General features: G+C 43.0%; 1 protein-coding gene across 6 annotated transcripts in view; it reads right to left on the reverse strand.

Annotated features, from left to right (window-relative positions):
- Nucleotides 1–16,400, reverse strand: part of Dnah9 (dynein, axonemal, heavy chain 9) — a 319,645-nt gene that overhangs the window by 149,764 nt on the left and 153,481 nt on the right. For all 6 annotated transcript variants that reach the window (XM_013522070.1, XM_005399351.1, XM_013522071.1 and 3 more), the window contains 5 exons: nt 15,945–16,118; nt 15,267–15,474; nt 3,519–3,684; nt 1,652–1,754; nt 896–1,135 (listed from right to left, as the gene is read on the reverse strand). In XM_013522070.1, coding sequence (XP_013377524.1) covers nt 896–1,135; nt 1,652–1,754; nt 3,519–3,684; nt 15,267–15,474; nt 15,945–16,118 — 891 coding nt within the window. The remainder of the gene's footprint in view (nt 1–895; nt 1,136–1,651; nt 1,755–3,518; nt 3,685–15,266; nt 15,475–15,944; nt 16,119–16,400) is intronic.

A 16,400-nucleotide genomic window follows, 5' to 3' on the forward strand; every position in this document is an offset into this window, starting at 1 on the left:
GGAGATGACAGGTGGCAGGTGTTGTGGCATGACTTCTACTTTTCCTAGTATGGGGGACATTCTTTTTTTGTTCTAAGAACAATTGGTATATTACCAGAGGTTCCAAAACAATTTTTCTTTCTTTTGTGCCTTTTTCTTTGCAGGCATGCTGGAGTCATTATAGGACATGACCCTCAGGATGCTGAGCCTTCTTGAACCCAAAAGAACCAACTCAGAGACATATATTTATGAAGAAAAAATGTAAGTTGCCAATAAAGCACTATTTTGTTGAGGTCTTCCCTGTGAAGCAAACGGCACTTTTTATCTGTTTATGTCCCTGACTCCATATAAACTGTCTTTGCCCAAGAGTTTAGCATTCACTGTTTATTTTATTAAGCTTGGACGACTCTGATACTTACACGTGGATGTTCATCGCAGCACAACTCACAATAACCAACGTATGGACCAGCCTAGGTGCCCATGAATAGGTAAATGGGTAAAGAAAATGTGGTATATCATACACAGTGGATTATTAGTCTTAAGGAAGAACAAAACCATGTCTTTTGCAGGAAGAGTTAAGTGAAATAAGTTAAGTGAAATAAGTTAAGTGAAATATGTTAAGTGAAATAAGTTAGCCTCAGAATCCCTAATATGTGGGATAAAAAAAGACAGAAAATAGGAGAAAGATTAATAGAGGAAGAGAATCAGGAGGAAGAGAGGGGAGAAGTTTGTAAAATAGATAATGGGGTTATGGATATGATCAAAATATGCCCTATGCGTATATGTATGAATGAAAATGCCACATTGATGAAACTCACTATTTTGTAATCATTTTATGCAGCACTTAATAAAAAAAGAATGGAAGACTTGGGATCATCCCTCAGCTTTCTCGGTGATTCAGAGAAGGTGAACTTACCTGGAAGATGTTGGCAAAATCTCGGAGATTGAAAATGTAGTGGAATTTGATCACTGTGGGCAGGAAGGTAGTGGTGATTTTCTGGTGGAATGCAAGGGCCAAGTTGATCAGCTGGGGGACAGATTTCTGCACGGAGGCTGGGAAGTTTCCCAGCTTCAGATGCTGGGTCAGGATGGTGCTGTAGATGGAGGAGAGGGCATCCGCTCCCGGAAAGCAGAGGACAAACACACTGAAGTGGCGCTGCAGGGGACACAAAAGTGAGACGTCCTTACTACGGGATAAAACTACCTCTTCCTGGTTTGGCTAAGATGATGAAGAACTCTGACAAGGGGTTTGAGTTCTACATCCCAGTAACATTTCTCATGCTGCATCCAAAGTGGGATTGAATCTGGAATGACTAGTGGAATAAAGGGCTTTGGACCTCTGGTGAAAGAGAACAGGAAGAGAATCTGAGTCCAGACGTGAACTTGATACTGAGTGTCCATATCACCTGGGGAAAGTCATTTTGTCTCTCTAAAGTTCCTTCATCTGAACAATGTAAAGTTGAATCAAATGAACCCTATCATCCATTCCAGCTCTAGAAGCTTTGTGACCCTGAAACTAGCAGATTCTCTGTTCCCCTTAAAAATGCATTCTATCTGATAATCCACTTTGAGGGGTTGCACAGGGAAAAGGCCAGTTACTACTTAAAACCCATCAGCCTTGATAAGGTAGCATGTGGGCTCAGGTCCCGCCCACATCTGGCTCCTCCCATACCTGAAGCCGTGGATTGATGGTGAAGCTCCCTGCGGTGGGGTTCATACAGGAAACATACTGTACATTCATGATCTCCTTTTGGGATAGCTTGTTCCGATCATACCTGAACCAGAAACCTCCAGTAAGAGTGGTGTGAGAACCGAGGCAGGAGAATGTTCCATTCATGAGAGGTAGGATGTATCTTATCATTCATAGGTTTGGGTGGTAAAAATGAATAAACCAACAAACCAACAAACAAACCTAGATTCAATGATAGAAACCAAAGAGACAGGTGCCTAGGACATATTTCTGAGAAACCCAGTAGCTATGAAAATAGCACAGAAAGGAGAGAGCACAGGCAGGCATGACAGGTGGGAGGAAACTCAGAGATGTGTGTCAGCCCAGAAGGCAGAGGAGACCAGCATTTCCAGAGCAGAAAATGGTCACCCACATGAAGTGCAACAAAGAAAGACAGCTTCCAAAGAGGTCCCTCAAATTTGTATTAATAATGCAGTTGATAGTTTAGCACGAACACTTCAGTAAGGTTGAGGGAATAGAAATCAAATAATGGGGGGATTTAATGACCGAGTGGGAGACAAGGAGGTGAGGACAGAATAGAGACATTGGTTATACCTGGAGAGAGACAAAATACTAATTAGAAAATGAACAAGTTTATGCAAGTTTCAATGACAAGGAAGAGCCAATAAGGAGGTGGAGGAACTGGTTGGTGAACTGAAGGACATAGGCAGTAGACCCAGTATGCCGGTGGATGGTTAAGTCTTAGGCAAGAAGTAGGAGGATGGCAGAGCAAAGGATGCAAGCATGATGTGTGGATGAGGATGTAGGGAACGGAGCTGGCAGTGGTGTTCTCTGAGGAGGCAAAGCCCTCAGCTGAGGTGGTGTGGAAGGATGAGAGAGAGGAGATGGTATGAATGGCTGTTTCGGAAAGAGAACATGTAAACAGAGAAAGCAATATGCAGAATTTTCCAGAGATTTCCATTTCCCACTTAAGATTTGTGAAGATAAATCTAAAGTAAAACTAGTTAATTTGACTTCATTTTTTCCACTACAGCTAAGTTGCTCAGAAACTAAAGTGCAGGTTGAGCGTGGTTGTATACGGCAGGCACCCAACAAAGATTTTTGAAAGGATCTCATCTTCCCTATAATCCTCTCAGTTCTCTTTTCCCATTCTCCATTCTTTTTCAGCAGCCAGTTCAGAGAAAGGTAAGCTGAAGTTGTTTAAGCCACTGACTTCCCTGCCTGGCCTTCAGACCTTTTGGCATTGAAAGCTGCACTGTTGCAAGAGAGCCCATTAGACCCTGTGCATCAGACACACAGGCCAGAAGGTCTGCTGGTGCAGCAGGTTGGTCCCGTGCTCCATGCCATGGGACCATGGCAGAAGGGACCTCACCTGCTTTTGAGACTTGAGGAAAATGCAAGACTTCCGGAAAACACAATTTTTAAGATGAGTCTTTTCTTTTTGCTCTTATATTCCCCATACCTTAAAAAATTTAATTAACACATATTAATTGTACTTATTAATGGAGTTCAATGTGATGTTTCTCTATCTGAGTTTATTGCATACTGACAAAATTCAATCTCCCTTTTTCCACCCTCCACCCCACCTAACACACACCCCTTCCCAATCTTTAACAATCACTGAGGTGAGTCCTGAGGAAAAGGGCAGGTTTCTTAGATGAGAGTGCAGTACCTCTCTGGCTGGATCTTTGATGTGAATGTCAGTGGCTCTGCTGAGAGAGCGTTCCAAAAGACAGAGAATCACTTGAGGCATTGGCTGACCCATGAGTTCTCAGCTGGGCCCGGAGCTGAGATCTGCCATTCGCCATTGCCTGCCTGAGGCTCTGCCCCACTGAGCGTGTGCTCTCACCAGTGGCCGTAGTCCAAATGCTGCCTGAGGATGGTGTGAGGCTGTGCCGTCCCATAGGCATCCACTGCAGGCATGTTCATGTCATCAATGAAATAGATGAGCTGCTTCTTCCCTGGGGGTCCGTAATTTCGTCCAGCTTTCTTTTCTAGAGGTTTCTCCAGGACAGCTGAAGAAAGATGCAGTCAGTGAGGGAGAGATTTAAACCTCACAGGCCAATATGAAGACAGCATAGTTTTCCAGGACAAGTCACAAACAAGAATAATAACCATGGCTACTGGCTACAGTCATTCCGCAGCACCCGTGGAGCCGGCAGTGCCTAGGCAGTGTGGTTATGGTACCCACTGGATGTCTTACTCTGCACACTGCTGTTTCTGCATACATCTCTTATCTCATTTAACTTGTATAACATGAGCCAGAGAGTAGCACAACCCTTCTATTCCATAGATGCAGGAATGGAGCCTTAGAAGATTAGAACTAAGTACAAAGGAAAAGCCAGGATAGAAGCCAGAGCAGGTAAACCCCAAAGCCCTCTCTTCTTTTGTCATTCTTGTGGACCCCAGATCTTTGTTTGTAGATTAGAAATTGAAAATGCCCTTATAGTCCCAAGGCCAGGTACTCTCTCCCTGAGGAAGTCCACAAATAGTGACCCTGGTTAGGCTTATTGTCTTTCCCCAAGAGAGCAAAGGGGCACAAAGGCTGTGGCTCTCATCCCAGACCTGGTGGAGGCCCCTTCCATCCCAGGCCTCAGAGTGGAATCACTGGATATTTTGCCAACAGGCTTCCCAGAGAGTTCATCTCATGGGACCTTCCGTGAAGGGAAACAGAAACAACAGCGTTAGGGAATTTCCCGGATGTTTCCAGTGTCAGGTACGGCTCCCTCCTCCCTCCCTTCTCTGGCCCCCTACTGGAGCACCTCAGTGCCTCTGTGGATACTAAGTACAGAGATGCTCTTCTGGGCAAGTTTCTTCAATTACCAAGCCAAAGGAAGGAATCAGACGGCATAGTTTCCAGCCTGATGGGACTTGCTCAGAACAAACTTAAGTAACAGAGTGGGGATATATGATTCTTTTTTCAGAAAAGCAATTAAATATGTATGGATTGCAAGAACCAACACTTTTTATTGTAGCTGGAAGCTCTAGGAACCACCTGATTTCTTCTCTTGAAAAACAAGTTTGTAAACAAGTAGAAAGTGTCAATAGACTTAGGAAGGTGACAGATAGAAAGACAAGTTCCTTCAGGAAGCCCAAATATTCTAATTTCCTGGTCCTGAGTTAAATTAAGTGTTTCAAATATGAATTAAATTTAAATTTAATTAGCATCCAATTAACATACACTATCAACCAGTTAATCACCCAACACCTTCTCCCCCCTCACCAAGATATAACAACTGTATACAAGATCTGTCAAAATGAAATATAATTAATGGGCTGCCAAGGACATGCTTTGGAGAACAGTCCTGCTAATAGGAAATTTTCTCCTAAGGAAGGCTTGTTTTTCCTCTTCCCAAGGCAATGATATTCAAATCAACCCCTGGAATTAAGCAGACCCTGTAATTTGGGTTGATTAAGCTCTTTAAGTATCTAAGGATTGTTGAGGAGAAAAGCATGCGAGTTAGCAAGAAGTGGCCTTGGAGCAGGCTAGATTTTCTCAGAGGGTTGATGTGAAGTTTTCCAGAGAATGAAAGGAGAGGCACATGCAGCTTTGATTCTTCCGTGACCAACATCTGCTCCATGTTACCTCCAGACGGAACGTCTCTGAGGTTCTCTGTTCCAGGCAGAATTGGAGAGTAGGAGTGGTTTAAGGTTTGAGGGAAACTATTGTTGCAGATACAAAACAAGTAAGACACAGAGAGAAATGGAACTCTCTTCCCATACCTACGACTGAGTTCTGATTGTGATAATAAAGACTGGAGACTCAAGCCTGTAGCTGGGCCAATAGCACATTTCCTGCTGAATTTCTCTTTATAACATATGGACCAACAGAGTTCAGTCTGTGGCAGCATGTCCAGTGTCATCTGACCAACTGGGTCTACGTGTTTGTTTCTGTCATTTCCTGGGCACCCTCTTATATTTGAAGAGCAACTTAATTGTCAAAGTGGTTTCATATATATATATATACACACACAAAAAAATAGCTAAGATAATTGTACTACTAATTTCTATTAGTTCATTGAAAGGAGCAGCTAGTGTTTGTGTTTGATGAATCTGACACACCTATATCTGGCAATCTGAGCAACTACTACGAATATAACAATATGCAATATAATAACCATTGTTAATTTCCTTTCATCTTGTTTTGAAATTCTGTATCGTTTTTATTGTTTTTTATTATCTTTAAAAGAAAAAAAGAAGGAAAGAATTAAGATGTGTTATGGACATGTAAGAATGCCTCAGAATGAATGTAATCATTATGTACTGCAAATATACTCACTTTTTTAAAAATTAGAAAAATATAAATTGCTTCATGCGAAGTGGTTTCCCGTTAACCTTACGTCACCATCTCTGGGCTACCAATCTGGTCCCTCGGTGCTCACCTGGGAAGTGCAACATCCTCTCCAAAGACCCCTTTGTTCTCCCACTAGATTCTCCCACTATATTTGCCAAAAGGCAGTCAGTGGTAGCCGGGTGATATGCGAGTCAAATCCTGACAATGCCTTGCTTAAAGCTCCGCATGGCATCCCATTTCAGCTGAGATGGGATGGAGCAGAGTGGAGCAGAGATCAGTCTGTTTCCTTCTGCGTTTCCATCTTGCACCTTCCTGCTGTTCCCCCTGACCTCTCTGCTCCACTGCCCTGCTTGTTATATACGCCTCACTCCCAGTCCTGGGGCCTCTGCTTTGGCTGCTTTCTCTTTCCAATGCCAGGGCAGTTTGCAGCCTCCTGGATCTACTCAAATGCCAGTGCCCCTTCAGTAAGGCCTTTCGGGAACTCTTGCTAAAATTAAAGTCACCTCCTTTCCCCTGCCTTTGCTTCATTTTCCCTCACAACTCTCAACAGCACTTCATGTCCTACACCTTTAACTTATTTATCTTGTGTATTATCTCATCCAGCTCTTCAATACTAGAATCTAAACTCCACAAGGACAGATATTTTCCTCTGTTATTCTCACAATCATAACTGCAGGATGTAGCCCATTATCTAGTAGAGTAGAGGGCTCAGGAATCACTTATTAAATTAAGCCAGGAATGAATGTATTTCTTTATTATAACAAGCCCTATGAACTGGGCAAAAAAAAAGCTTACTATCTTCCTATAGCAGTTAAAAACCTAGAGACCAGGGGAGGTTGGCTCTCAGGTGGTGTTTCCGAAGAAGGAGACAGAGCTTTTGTAAGCTCCATCCCAGCTCTCTCTAGGCTGCCCTTTAATTTCTAGTCCCACTGGCTGCTCCATTCTCACTTGAATTTCAGAACAGCTCAGTCCTTCATCCATGCAGCACTGCCAGGGACCCAGCTGTTGTGAGCATTTGACATGCTCTGTATCATTGACTCCCACAGAATCCCAGGATTTATCATCACTAGCTCTATGGGGCTTTTAGCAGACGAGAAACAGGGTTAGAGAAATGAAAGGATTTCATTCAAGGTGAAACAGCTAGAGCGGCAAAGCCAGAACTTTAACCACAGCAGGTCCGCCCGGCTGTGGAATCGCATGCAATGGTACTACAAACTGCTCCTTAGACCTGGCTCCTGCCCTGGAGAAATCCTCAGGGAACTTGTTGCTCATACCATATGATTTTACAGCAATCATTAATAATTAATTATGTCTTCCTTTAAGCTAACATAATTTTGTATGTGTGTTTGAACTAGTTTCCTTTTGTATTATCTAATTTTTCACATTAGGACATTTCAGTTGTACTTGCAAAGACTTTTGATTTATTTAAAAACATAATTTCATGACTATAAAAAGAATACTCATTTTAGAATTATTAGAAAGTGCAGAAAATCACAGCGATGAAAGTGAAAACTGAGCAAGATTTGAATAACTTAGTAGTACAATTTTCAATAATTTAGTGTATTTAATCCTAGTTAGCATTTCCCTTAGATTTTTCCACTACTAGCCACACTTTTACTGAATATATTCATTGTATACATTTCAATTTTCTTTTAGTACTTTGTTACCCTTTTAAAATAATAATAAACATCTTCCTAAAACATGATTTTAATTACTGTATTGTGTTCCATAATTTGAATAAACCAAAATTTATGAAATGATTTCTTTATTGTATGAAAGGTGTGGCTTTCAATTTCATTATACCTGAACCTTGTACAATTCAAAGCAGAAAGTCTTGCTCACCAGATAATAAATCAATGATAATTTAGCTTGAGGTTTTGTCATCTCCTTCTCTGGAAGGCATTAAGTGAAAGGGAGCTGTCTGTCTATGATAACATAAGCTCAATGTCCTTTATTTTTAAAAATTTTTGTATTAGTACATGTTTGTAGTACAACAACTTGTACATTTGTACAAGAACTAAAAAAAAAAATTAGACCACCTAAAATGAAAGACCCAATCAAGAAACAGGCAAGTGAAATAACAGATACTTCACAGAAGAAGTAGCAATGGCCAACAAACACATGAAAAAATGTTCAACATCTCTGGTTATTAGAAAAATGTAAATTGAACCAACCCTGAGATTCCATATTACACCGGAGAGAAAGGCTATCATCAAGAAATGAAAAAAGAACAAATGCTGGCATGGCTGTGGTGAAAAAGAAACCTTGCTGCATTTTGTTAGGAATGGAAGCTAGTATAATCACTACGGAAAAAAAGCATAAAGGTTTCTCAAAGAACTAAAAGTAGAAATTCTGTATGGCCCAGCAATCCCCCTTCAAGGTACCTTCCCCAATGTCCTTTTGAAGTTGAGAGTTTCATTAAAACTTTTCAGGTCCTTTCCAATTTTAAGTTTTAATGAACAGGTTCCAGAGATCCATTTTACACACAGATTCAGACATTTGAGCTCCTCTCTAATTAGTGTAATTAAGAACTCAAATATTTGTTGAACTAACAATTCGAATCACAGTTGGATGGCGAGGGAATTCAGGACTGTGATGAGCATTAAGTTCAGCCTTCCCTCTTTATCTGGAAACCATAAACCCTTCAGGGCCTTAATGAAGGTCTCTGTTTCTCCTTTTGTGTCTCTAAATCATCCTGTTTGTGGATCTTTGCAAACGCTGCTATTTAGAAAAAATACTTAATTTTTCCAAAAGAATACAAAGACATTAAGGTATTTGAAGGGACATAAGACAGACCAACCAAAATACAGGTTTAAAAGGGGCTGCAAAACAATATAGAATGAAAAGAAACTTATCGTACCAGTAATTCAGGGTGTTATTGTAACCACATAGACATTTATCTGCTTATTTGAAGGCTCAGAACTAATTCTATTTAATTATATAACCAGGACACCCAAGATCATTGGCATTAATTCACCTCTTTATTTTATATAAAAAATTTCCAGGCACTAAATTGTAGGAGGCAAATATGGAAACTCACAGAAGATACAAAATGGTCTTTAACTTAGACATCACAGAAGATATAAAAATCTCTTAAGATGGTCTTTAATCATACTAACATCAGTAAGACCCAGGGGTGCACTATTGCATTGTGACTCGGGATGGAATGAAAGCAACAGAGCTGAGTGTGTGGAATTTGGAGAAGTTGATGACTAGAAATTGAACACAGATCTCTGCATCTGTCAGCTTAAGGCACCAGTGTTATTAACCTGTGCTTGTGAATATATTGAAGAACAGTTAACGGGAGGCTAAGTTTTTCAATGAACAACTGAAAGCGCTATGATATTTACTATCAAAGAGCAAGGTGTCTACATGCTCCACATGTCGGATACACAGAAGCAAACTTGGCACTCTGTCATGGAAATTAAGGTGCATGCCATACAGCCGAGAAAAATAGAAGGCCTAAATAGTTGGATGAAAACAACTTTGATTTTAACTCATAGGGTGACTTGGAGGGAAGTCACTTAACACCTCTAAACCTCATTTACTTATCTTGTAAAACGGGAAGCAACATCGGTGCTATGATGGATCCTGTTTGCAATCTCATTCTCTTCAGTCATTTTCCAGTTAGGGTGGCCATGTGACAGTTCTCAACAGTAAGAGACAAACATGAATCTATCATTTCCTGACATGGATTCCATCCTCCCCCCACTTGGAATGCAAATGTGAGGGCTGATGCAGCAGCCATTCTGTCACCTTAAGGGAAAAAAGCCAAGGGAATTGCAAATATTTGAATATTTAAATTAGCAAATATTTAATATCATTGAACATTTGATCCTGAGTTTGGAACTGCCTACTTTCAGACTTCTTATTGGGTGGTGGGGAAATGTCTATGCCATTAGCACCAGATTTTCTACTATTTGCAGCCGAAAGCATTGCTGACACTATCTCACAGGATGGGAAGATTAAATGAACTAAAAGCCCTTAGTGAAACGCGGACACAGTGAACATTAAAGGAAGCACGTGCTGTCCATGCTGGCATGCGATAAGTGGGCTTGGGGCACAGTCCTCATTCATATTCCAGTAAGTTCTGAACCTGTGTTTAGCAAAGTACTCAATGGAGACTCCAGAATGGATGCGGTGGAAGAGAGGAGAGATGCAGGTATTATCAGCAGCTGCCTCCTCTATAAAAGAACATCTGATGTTGAGAAAAACAGCATTTGCTAGGCTGGCAGGATGCGGGAGTTTAAAGCTTCACCCTGGAGATCTCCAGGAACTGACCCACTGGGCAGAGTTATTGTCTGTTTGAAAGTTGGAACATTTCTTCCCAAAACATTATTTTTTCTTTCAGCATAGGTTTTGTTAAACTCTCTCCCCACTTTTTTAAAGGAAAAGGAATTTGCTTGTGTTCATTTTGTTTTGGCAGTTGAGGTTTAGAAATTATTGTATAACATAGGTTCTTAAAATTGAGAGCTATTTTGCTACTATTATGCTAATAATAGCTTCCATTTACTAAGCATTTACTGTTATGTTAGGAATCATTTGGGTGTTTTATAAATTTTATCTTACTATTCAAGAATGACAAGAATGAACTATTGATACACTCAGCAGCACAGACAGATCTCAGAATCATGCTGAGTGGAAAAAGGAAGGCAAAATGAATGAGTACTGAGTGATTTGCCTGTGTAAAACTGCAGAAAAGGCAGACTAATCATCGTGACAAAATGATCGGCGGTCGTCTGGAACAGGGCAGCATGGGAAAAACTGGGAGGGATGGATTCCGAGGGACAAGACAACTTCTAGAGATGAAAGTGTTTATTATTTCATTTATGGTGATGGTTTTATTGCTGTGTAAATGCTTCAAAACTTATCAAAGTCTGAACTTTTACTGTATGTTTTTATTGTATGTGAGTTACAACTAAGTAAAACCTTTATGGACAGGTAAAAATGCGAAGAAAATTATGCTGCTTCTCAGTAGGACAATGGGTAAATGAGCTGTGATTTCGTCACATGATGGGATTCTATGCAGCCATGAAATGAATTCAATAGCTGTACATGTGTCAGAACTCTGATTTAGAAAGTTGCCAAAGGAGGGTACATTATGTAGATTTAAAATGTATATGCACACATTACTTACTGTATGTGTATGTATGTGTATCAAAAATTTAAAGGTGGAATGGTATATATTGACTTCAGTACTCTGGTTCATAGCAGCAGGAAGAAGGAAGGGATGGAGCTGGGATATTACAGCTCTACGACCAGAGCAAAAAGACAGCATTTTAGCATCTGTTAAATCTGGGTAGTGGTACATGGGCATCTGTTATGTTATTTTCTGTACTTCACTGTGTGCTTGAAATATTTCATAATTTTTGAAAAGTTTAAGTAATTATGCATCCCACTCTCAGTGCATGGTTTTCCTTGCCAGAGACAACTGCTGTTACCAGTCGCTTGCATGTTCTCTTGGGGACATTCTAAGTATGTGCATAAGCACTGATGTGTGTGAATATATGTATTATGTATGTAAAGTTTCATATATTTTTAAAAGATCATAAAAGTGAACAAATGTTCATATATTCCTTTTTAGACAAGACAATTTGGAGCCTACTACCTACATTGTTTTTCTCAGACAATAAAACTTTGGGAAGAGTCCCAACTCAGTGCATGTAGAATGTTCTCATTCTTGTGGTGCTGCTTGGCTTTCCACCCATGAATATTTAGGCTGCTCCCCATCTTCTCCACTACACACAGGCTTCTGTACTTCTGTCTGGGTGTACAAGTTCCTCAGAGCAGACTAAGCCATACCTAACCACGTTCAATCTTGTCTTAAATGCTTAGCATCTTAAGTACACACAGCAGTTGAAACACTGGGCTGCAAAAGAGTAATGGGTTCCCGGAGCAGGTGTTTGCCTCTTCCCTGAACAACACCAGAGCAGCTCTCTTCTGAGAGCTTTTCCATATTTTCATTCTCTCTATGGGATTTCTGGCTTGCATTTTTCTAATTGGTGGCAGAACTCTTTCTCCTCCCATTTTGTTGCTCCTTAAATGTTTTAGAAGCCAAATAATCGAGATTGTTTGGGCTGTGATGAAAGCAAGGGGAAGCATTTTCTAGGTGAAGAAATTTGGCTTCTCTGAGCAGCAAGGGCAGGGCTCTGTGCGTAGCCTTGGCAACGGTAACAGCCAGCTGCTCTCTGGTCTGGGTGGGTGAGGTCACAGGAGAGCTGCTTTCTCCAACTTGAGGGGGGTGGATGGCACCATGGAGAGATCATTAGGGAATTTACAAGGGACACAAAGTGCTATCCTGGTGAATGGCCAGCTGCGGTGAGAGCCAGCGTTCATCTCGGCCCTATTTGACTGCGTTTTGTGACTTTCTTGAACAATTCTCAGTGTTCCAACAAGAGCAAAAGAAAAGTTAATTCCTTTAGGTGCAGGATCTAGAGAATGATAGAACAGTGCCATGTGAGAAATTTCTCTCCTTTTCCTTAGCTTAAAAGGGTGCCTTTTATTTAATTTTTTTACATTATAAAATGAATTCAGTAAGCTCATAGAAAATTGCTCCTCTGGAATGCTTGAATTGTACTGCTACTTGATAATATAACAGTATTAAATATTTCTTTCTAAAATATTTTCTTACCAGGGAGGCAGGATAGCCTAGTGGCTCAGAGTGCGGGCTCTGGAGTCATACTGCCTGGGCTTAAACTTTGGCTGTACCATACTCTGTGCTGCAGGGAAAGCTTGTGTACCTTCTTTGTGCTTTGGTTTTCTCATCCATGAAGTGGAGGTAATGCAAGCACAGTGTTTACTTCACAGTGATGTACAAGATTAAGTAAGCACGAAAACAAGAATGAAAGTTTAAAGTCAGGTGACTTCCTGACACATTTGCAGAGTGTGGGTAGGTGTGAGTTGTTATTAGTGATTCATGTAGCTACAGTAGTAGAATGGGAGTAAACAGGCAGACCTGATCATCTGTGCAGCTGTTGGAGTCAGGGCTTCTGAATAAGTTTCCTTGAGCAAGAAAAAGGAACCACATTAGGCAAACTGATGCATATTCATATTTGAACCAGCTGGGCAGCTTAAGTCTGGCGATCACCATCCCTAGGCACTGCTTGATGGACAAGACCACAGCGGGTTAGCACAACACCACGAGGCGCATGGCCTGCAGCGGTAAAGATGCAGCCAGTCCTCTCCTGGAGCCGGCTGCAAGCTCGCTTAACAAGGACATTATTTTAAAATAAATTAATACATGTGTAATCAAGTATAAATTATTAAAACAGTGTTGATAAATATTTAAAACTTATCATGTTCTAATTAATTTAGCACACTTATCATTATCTGTACCCTTGAGGGTATTTCCATCTATTGTATCTGTCAAGTGGAAACACATTTTTTTTTCTTTTGTGGTACTAGGGATTGAACTCATGGTCTTTGCACTCAATTACACTCCCAACCCTCTTTTTATTTTTACTTTGAGACAAGATCTTACTAATAAACCACTAAGTTGCCCAGTTGTGCACTAACTTGTGATCCTCCTGCCTCAGCCTCCCAAAGAACAGGCAAACACCACCACACCCAGCAGGAAACACTTTAAAACAGCAGGCCGTGGCGCATCTCTCTCCAGTTCCCTGTTCACTGACATCGCATTGGTAGCTTGTACCCAGCCATGGTGGGATTATTTGCACCACAGAAACTGGCAAATGCTACAAACCGGGACTCTGTTTTTTACACTTAGGATAATGTTGGACAAATGGTAATAACACAGAATAAACTCAAAGGCACAAGTCTACAGCTGTTACAGTTGTCAAGAGCGCTAAATATTCTTTCAGTATTTAGATGTGAAAGATGCTGACATCTTTGATAATGAATGAAGGCCCAACCATCACTTCCTTTTTACTTGCTAACATTCACATTGGAGCTGCAGTGACCTGCAGGGTGAGGACTGGACCCGTGAGACAGTTATGGGTTCTGCAGTGAATGGAGTCCAGAGGCGAGCTTTAGAAAAGGTGAAGAAGCTGCTCTACTGGATAGTGGGGGCCGCATGAATTTCTGCTCTTGTGTTCTAGGCACGTAAGTGCTTTTAGAGGTAGAGAACAGCTGGCTGGGCCCTGATCTTGGCAAAGCTGGCAAAATTGTGCAAAAAGGAGGGACCATGAGCTCTTCTTTTCCAGAGGAGCTGAGGAAACAAGAGTGTGACAGGAGTGTGAGCATGAGCCTCTCCAGGAAGCAGCAACAGGCAATAGCACCGCAGTGGCTGACAGATCCGCACAGGCAGGGACTGAAGGGGCGCTGGGGGAGGTTTCCAGGCTGGGCAAGTAATGGTCCACACCAGGTCTGCCTGTGTCCCGCATTTGGTGGGTCAAGGCCTGGAGGACGCAGATGGAGAGGAAAAGTACTGGGCTAACTTCCTGCTCGAGACCACGGCTTACAGCACATCGACCTGCCATCATCATATACATTCAGCTCCTGACTTTTTGTGGACTTTGCATCCTAGATGTGGGAAAGCCCAGGCTGAGTCACAGAAGGCGGGGCAGGGTGACTGCTGTTTGGAAAGTAAGATGGGGTTTCCGCCTCGCTGAGCCTCTGCTCTCATTTTTTTGGGAGAGTGGCTTGGACACTTTCTCAAAAGAGAGCATTTTTGGTTAATGTGTTGCGTGTTTTTGCAAGGAGGGAGACCCTGTTATAAGAGAGGGTAAAAGAGGGTGTGACTCTGGCGGGAAGAAGGTATCTGCAGTGAGCTTCGGATCACAGAGCAATAGCCAGAGGCCCAGCTCCATTCGGAGCCCAGTTGGGAAGTTCTGGTGAATTTCGGGGCACAAACCAGGTGAACTCTCAAGGCTGGATTGGTGCCACTTGGTGGTGACCTTGGGCAGCCACGTCCTCCTTCCTTAGCCTCAGTTTCCCCACCTTTGACATATGAGAGGTGGATGAAACCATCTCCAGAGACCCTTCCAGGCCCTGAGGGCTCCATGTCCATCTGGTCTCTGTCACTAGGGTGCTACCCTGCTCTGTGCTGAACATGAACGTCTGGCCCCAGAGGAATTTTACAACCCAGGGAAAAACAAGAGGAGAAAGGGTGCCAAACAGGGCAGAGCTGCTGTGCCAGGCAAGCAGGGCAGCGGCGTAAGGAGGAGGAAGGAGGGCAGAGGTGAGCAGGGCTATGGGGAAGGAAAGGCACCGCGGTGAGGAACAAAGGAAAGGCACCGCGGTGAGGAACAAAGGGGGCCAAGTGAGGGGGGCACCGAGTGCTCTGCTCAACTCTATCAGGCGACACAGCCGCCCAGCCCTGCACCCCACCCCATGGCCCCTTACCCTGCAGCATGGCCGATGTGGTGTAGTAGTTGAAAGGCACATTTTTTACCAGGTATTCCTCAGGGTCAAGGCTGGCCAGCTTAGCTGCTACCAACACTGACTTTCCAGTGCCTGCAGTGCCCACCAGCATGATGGGTCGTCGCCGCTTCATGAGCCGCTCCAGGAAGTAGCAAACTCGAATGGTCTCACTTGTGTGCACCAAACATGCCTGGAAAAGGAACATGAAGATCCTCAGGGGAGAAACAACCACAAGACATGATGCTATGGAGCAAGGCCTAAAAAGGGATTCTGTCTGAATGGGGCCAAAGTCCATTTCCTAATCTGGCAGCAAGTCCAGGCTCTAAACTCATTCTGGGGCTTCCTGCAGTTGAACTGAAAGCTCCCTACTCCCCTTGCCTCCCTGTCTGTCTCCCCGTGGTGTCTCCAATGTATTTTCTCATCCTCTGCCATCTCTTCCCTTCCGCTCATGCAGGAGATGCTGGCTGGGTCTGGTGTTCTCTCACTGTCTCTCGCGGGAACTTGTGCTTCACTACACCTGGGACTCAAAATGGCGCATAGCTGGGGGCCAGCTAGTCCCTCACAAAGTCAAACACTGGGTACCGCACGTCACGGCGCGCAGGGCTGCCGCAGACTGCTGGGGCAGAGGGGCTGCACACCCTTGGCTGCTCCCTCACTCACCTGCAAAGGCGTTTCAGGGTCAAATTCAAACTGGGGGATAAGCTTGGACCAAGGTTCGAATCTCTTGGTTTCTGGGTCTATGTAGTAGTCAAAGATGGTTCCCTGGGAAGGAAACTTGACTGTCTTGAACTCGGTCAGCCACCACTTGCTGAACTCTGCCCGGTAGTCCACAAGCTGCAAAAGCAAAGCAAGTCAGGGAACCATGTTCTCCAGAGCTCAAGAAGCCCAGGCAGGGGGCCCTGGCACTGACAGAAGAATAGGGCAGGACACAAAGAGCTCCCGCCTGTGCAGGCCTGCTGGGTGGACCAGCTCCTCCAGGGAGAAGCCTTCTCAAGGACCAGTCCTGGAGAGGCCCAGCCAAGCAGGGCTGCCTTGGGCAGCTGGTGTTCCGGGGTGCTGCTGCGGTTCAAGTGTGTGGCCCAGAGGTCATGTGCTGGAAACCTAATCCCCAAATGC

The sequence above is a fragment of the Chinchilla lanigera genome, unplaced genomic scaffold (genome assembly GCF_000276665.1).
Source record: "Chinchilla lanigera isolate Chin_1 unplaced genomic scaffold, ChiLan1.0 scaffold00066, whole genome shotgun sequence".
Taxonomy (NCBI): domain Eukaryota; kingdom Metazoa; phylum Chordata; class Mammalia; order Rodentia; family Chinchillidae; genus Chinchilla; species Chinchilla lanigera.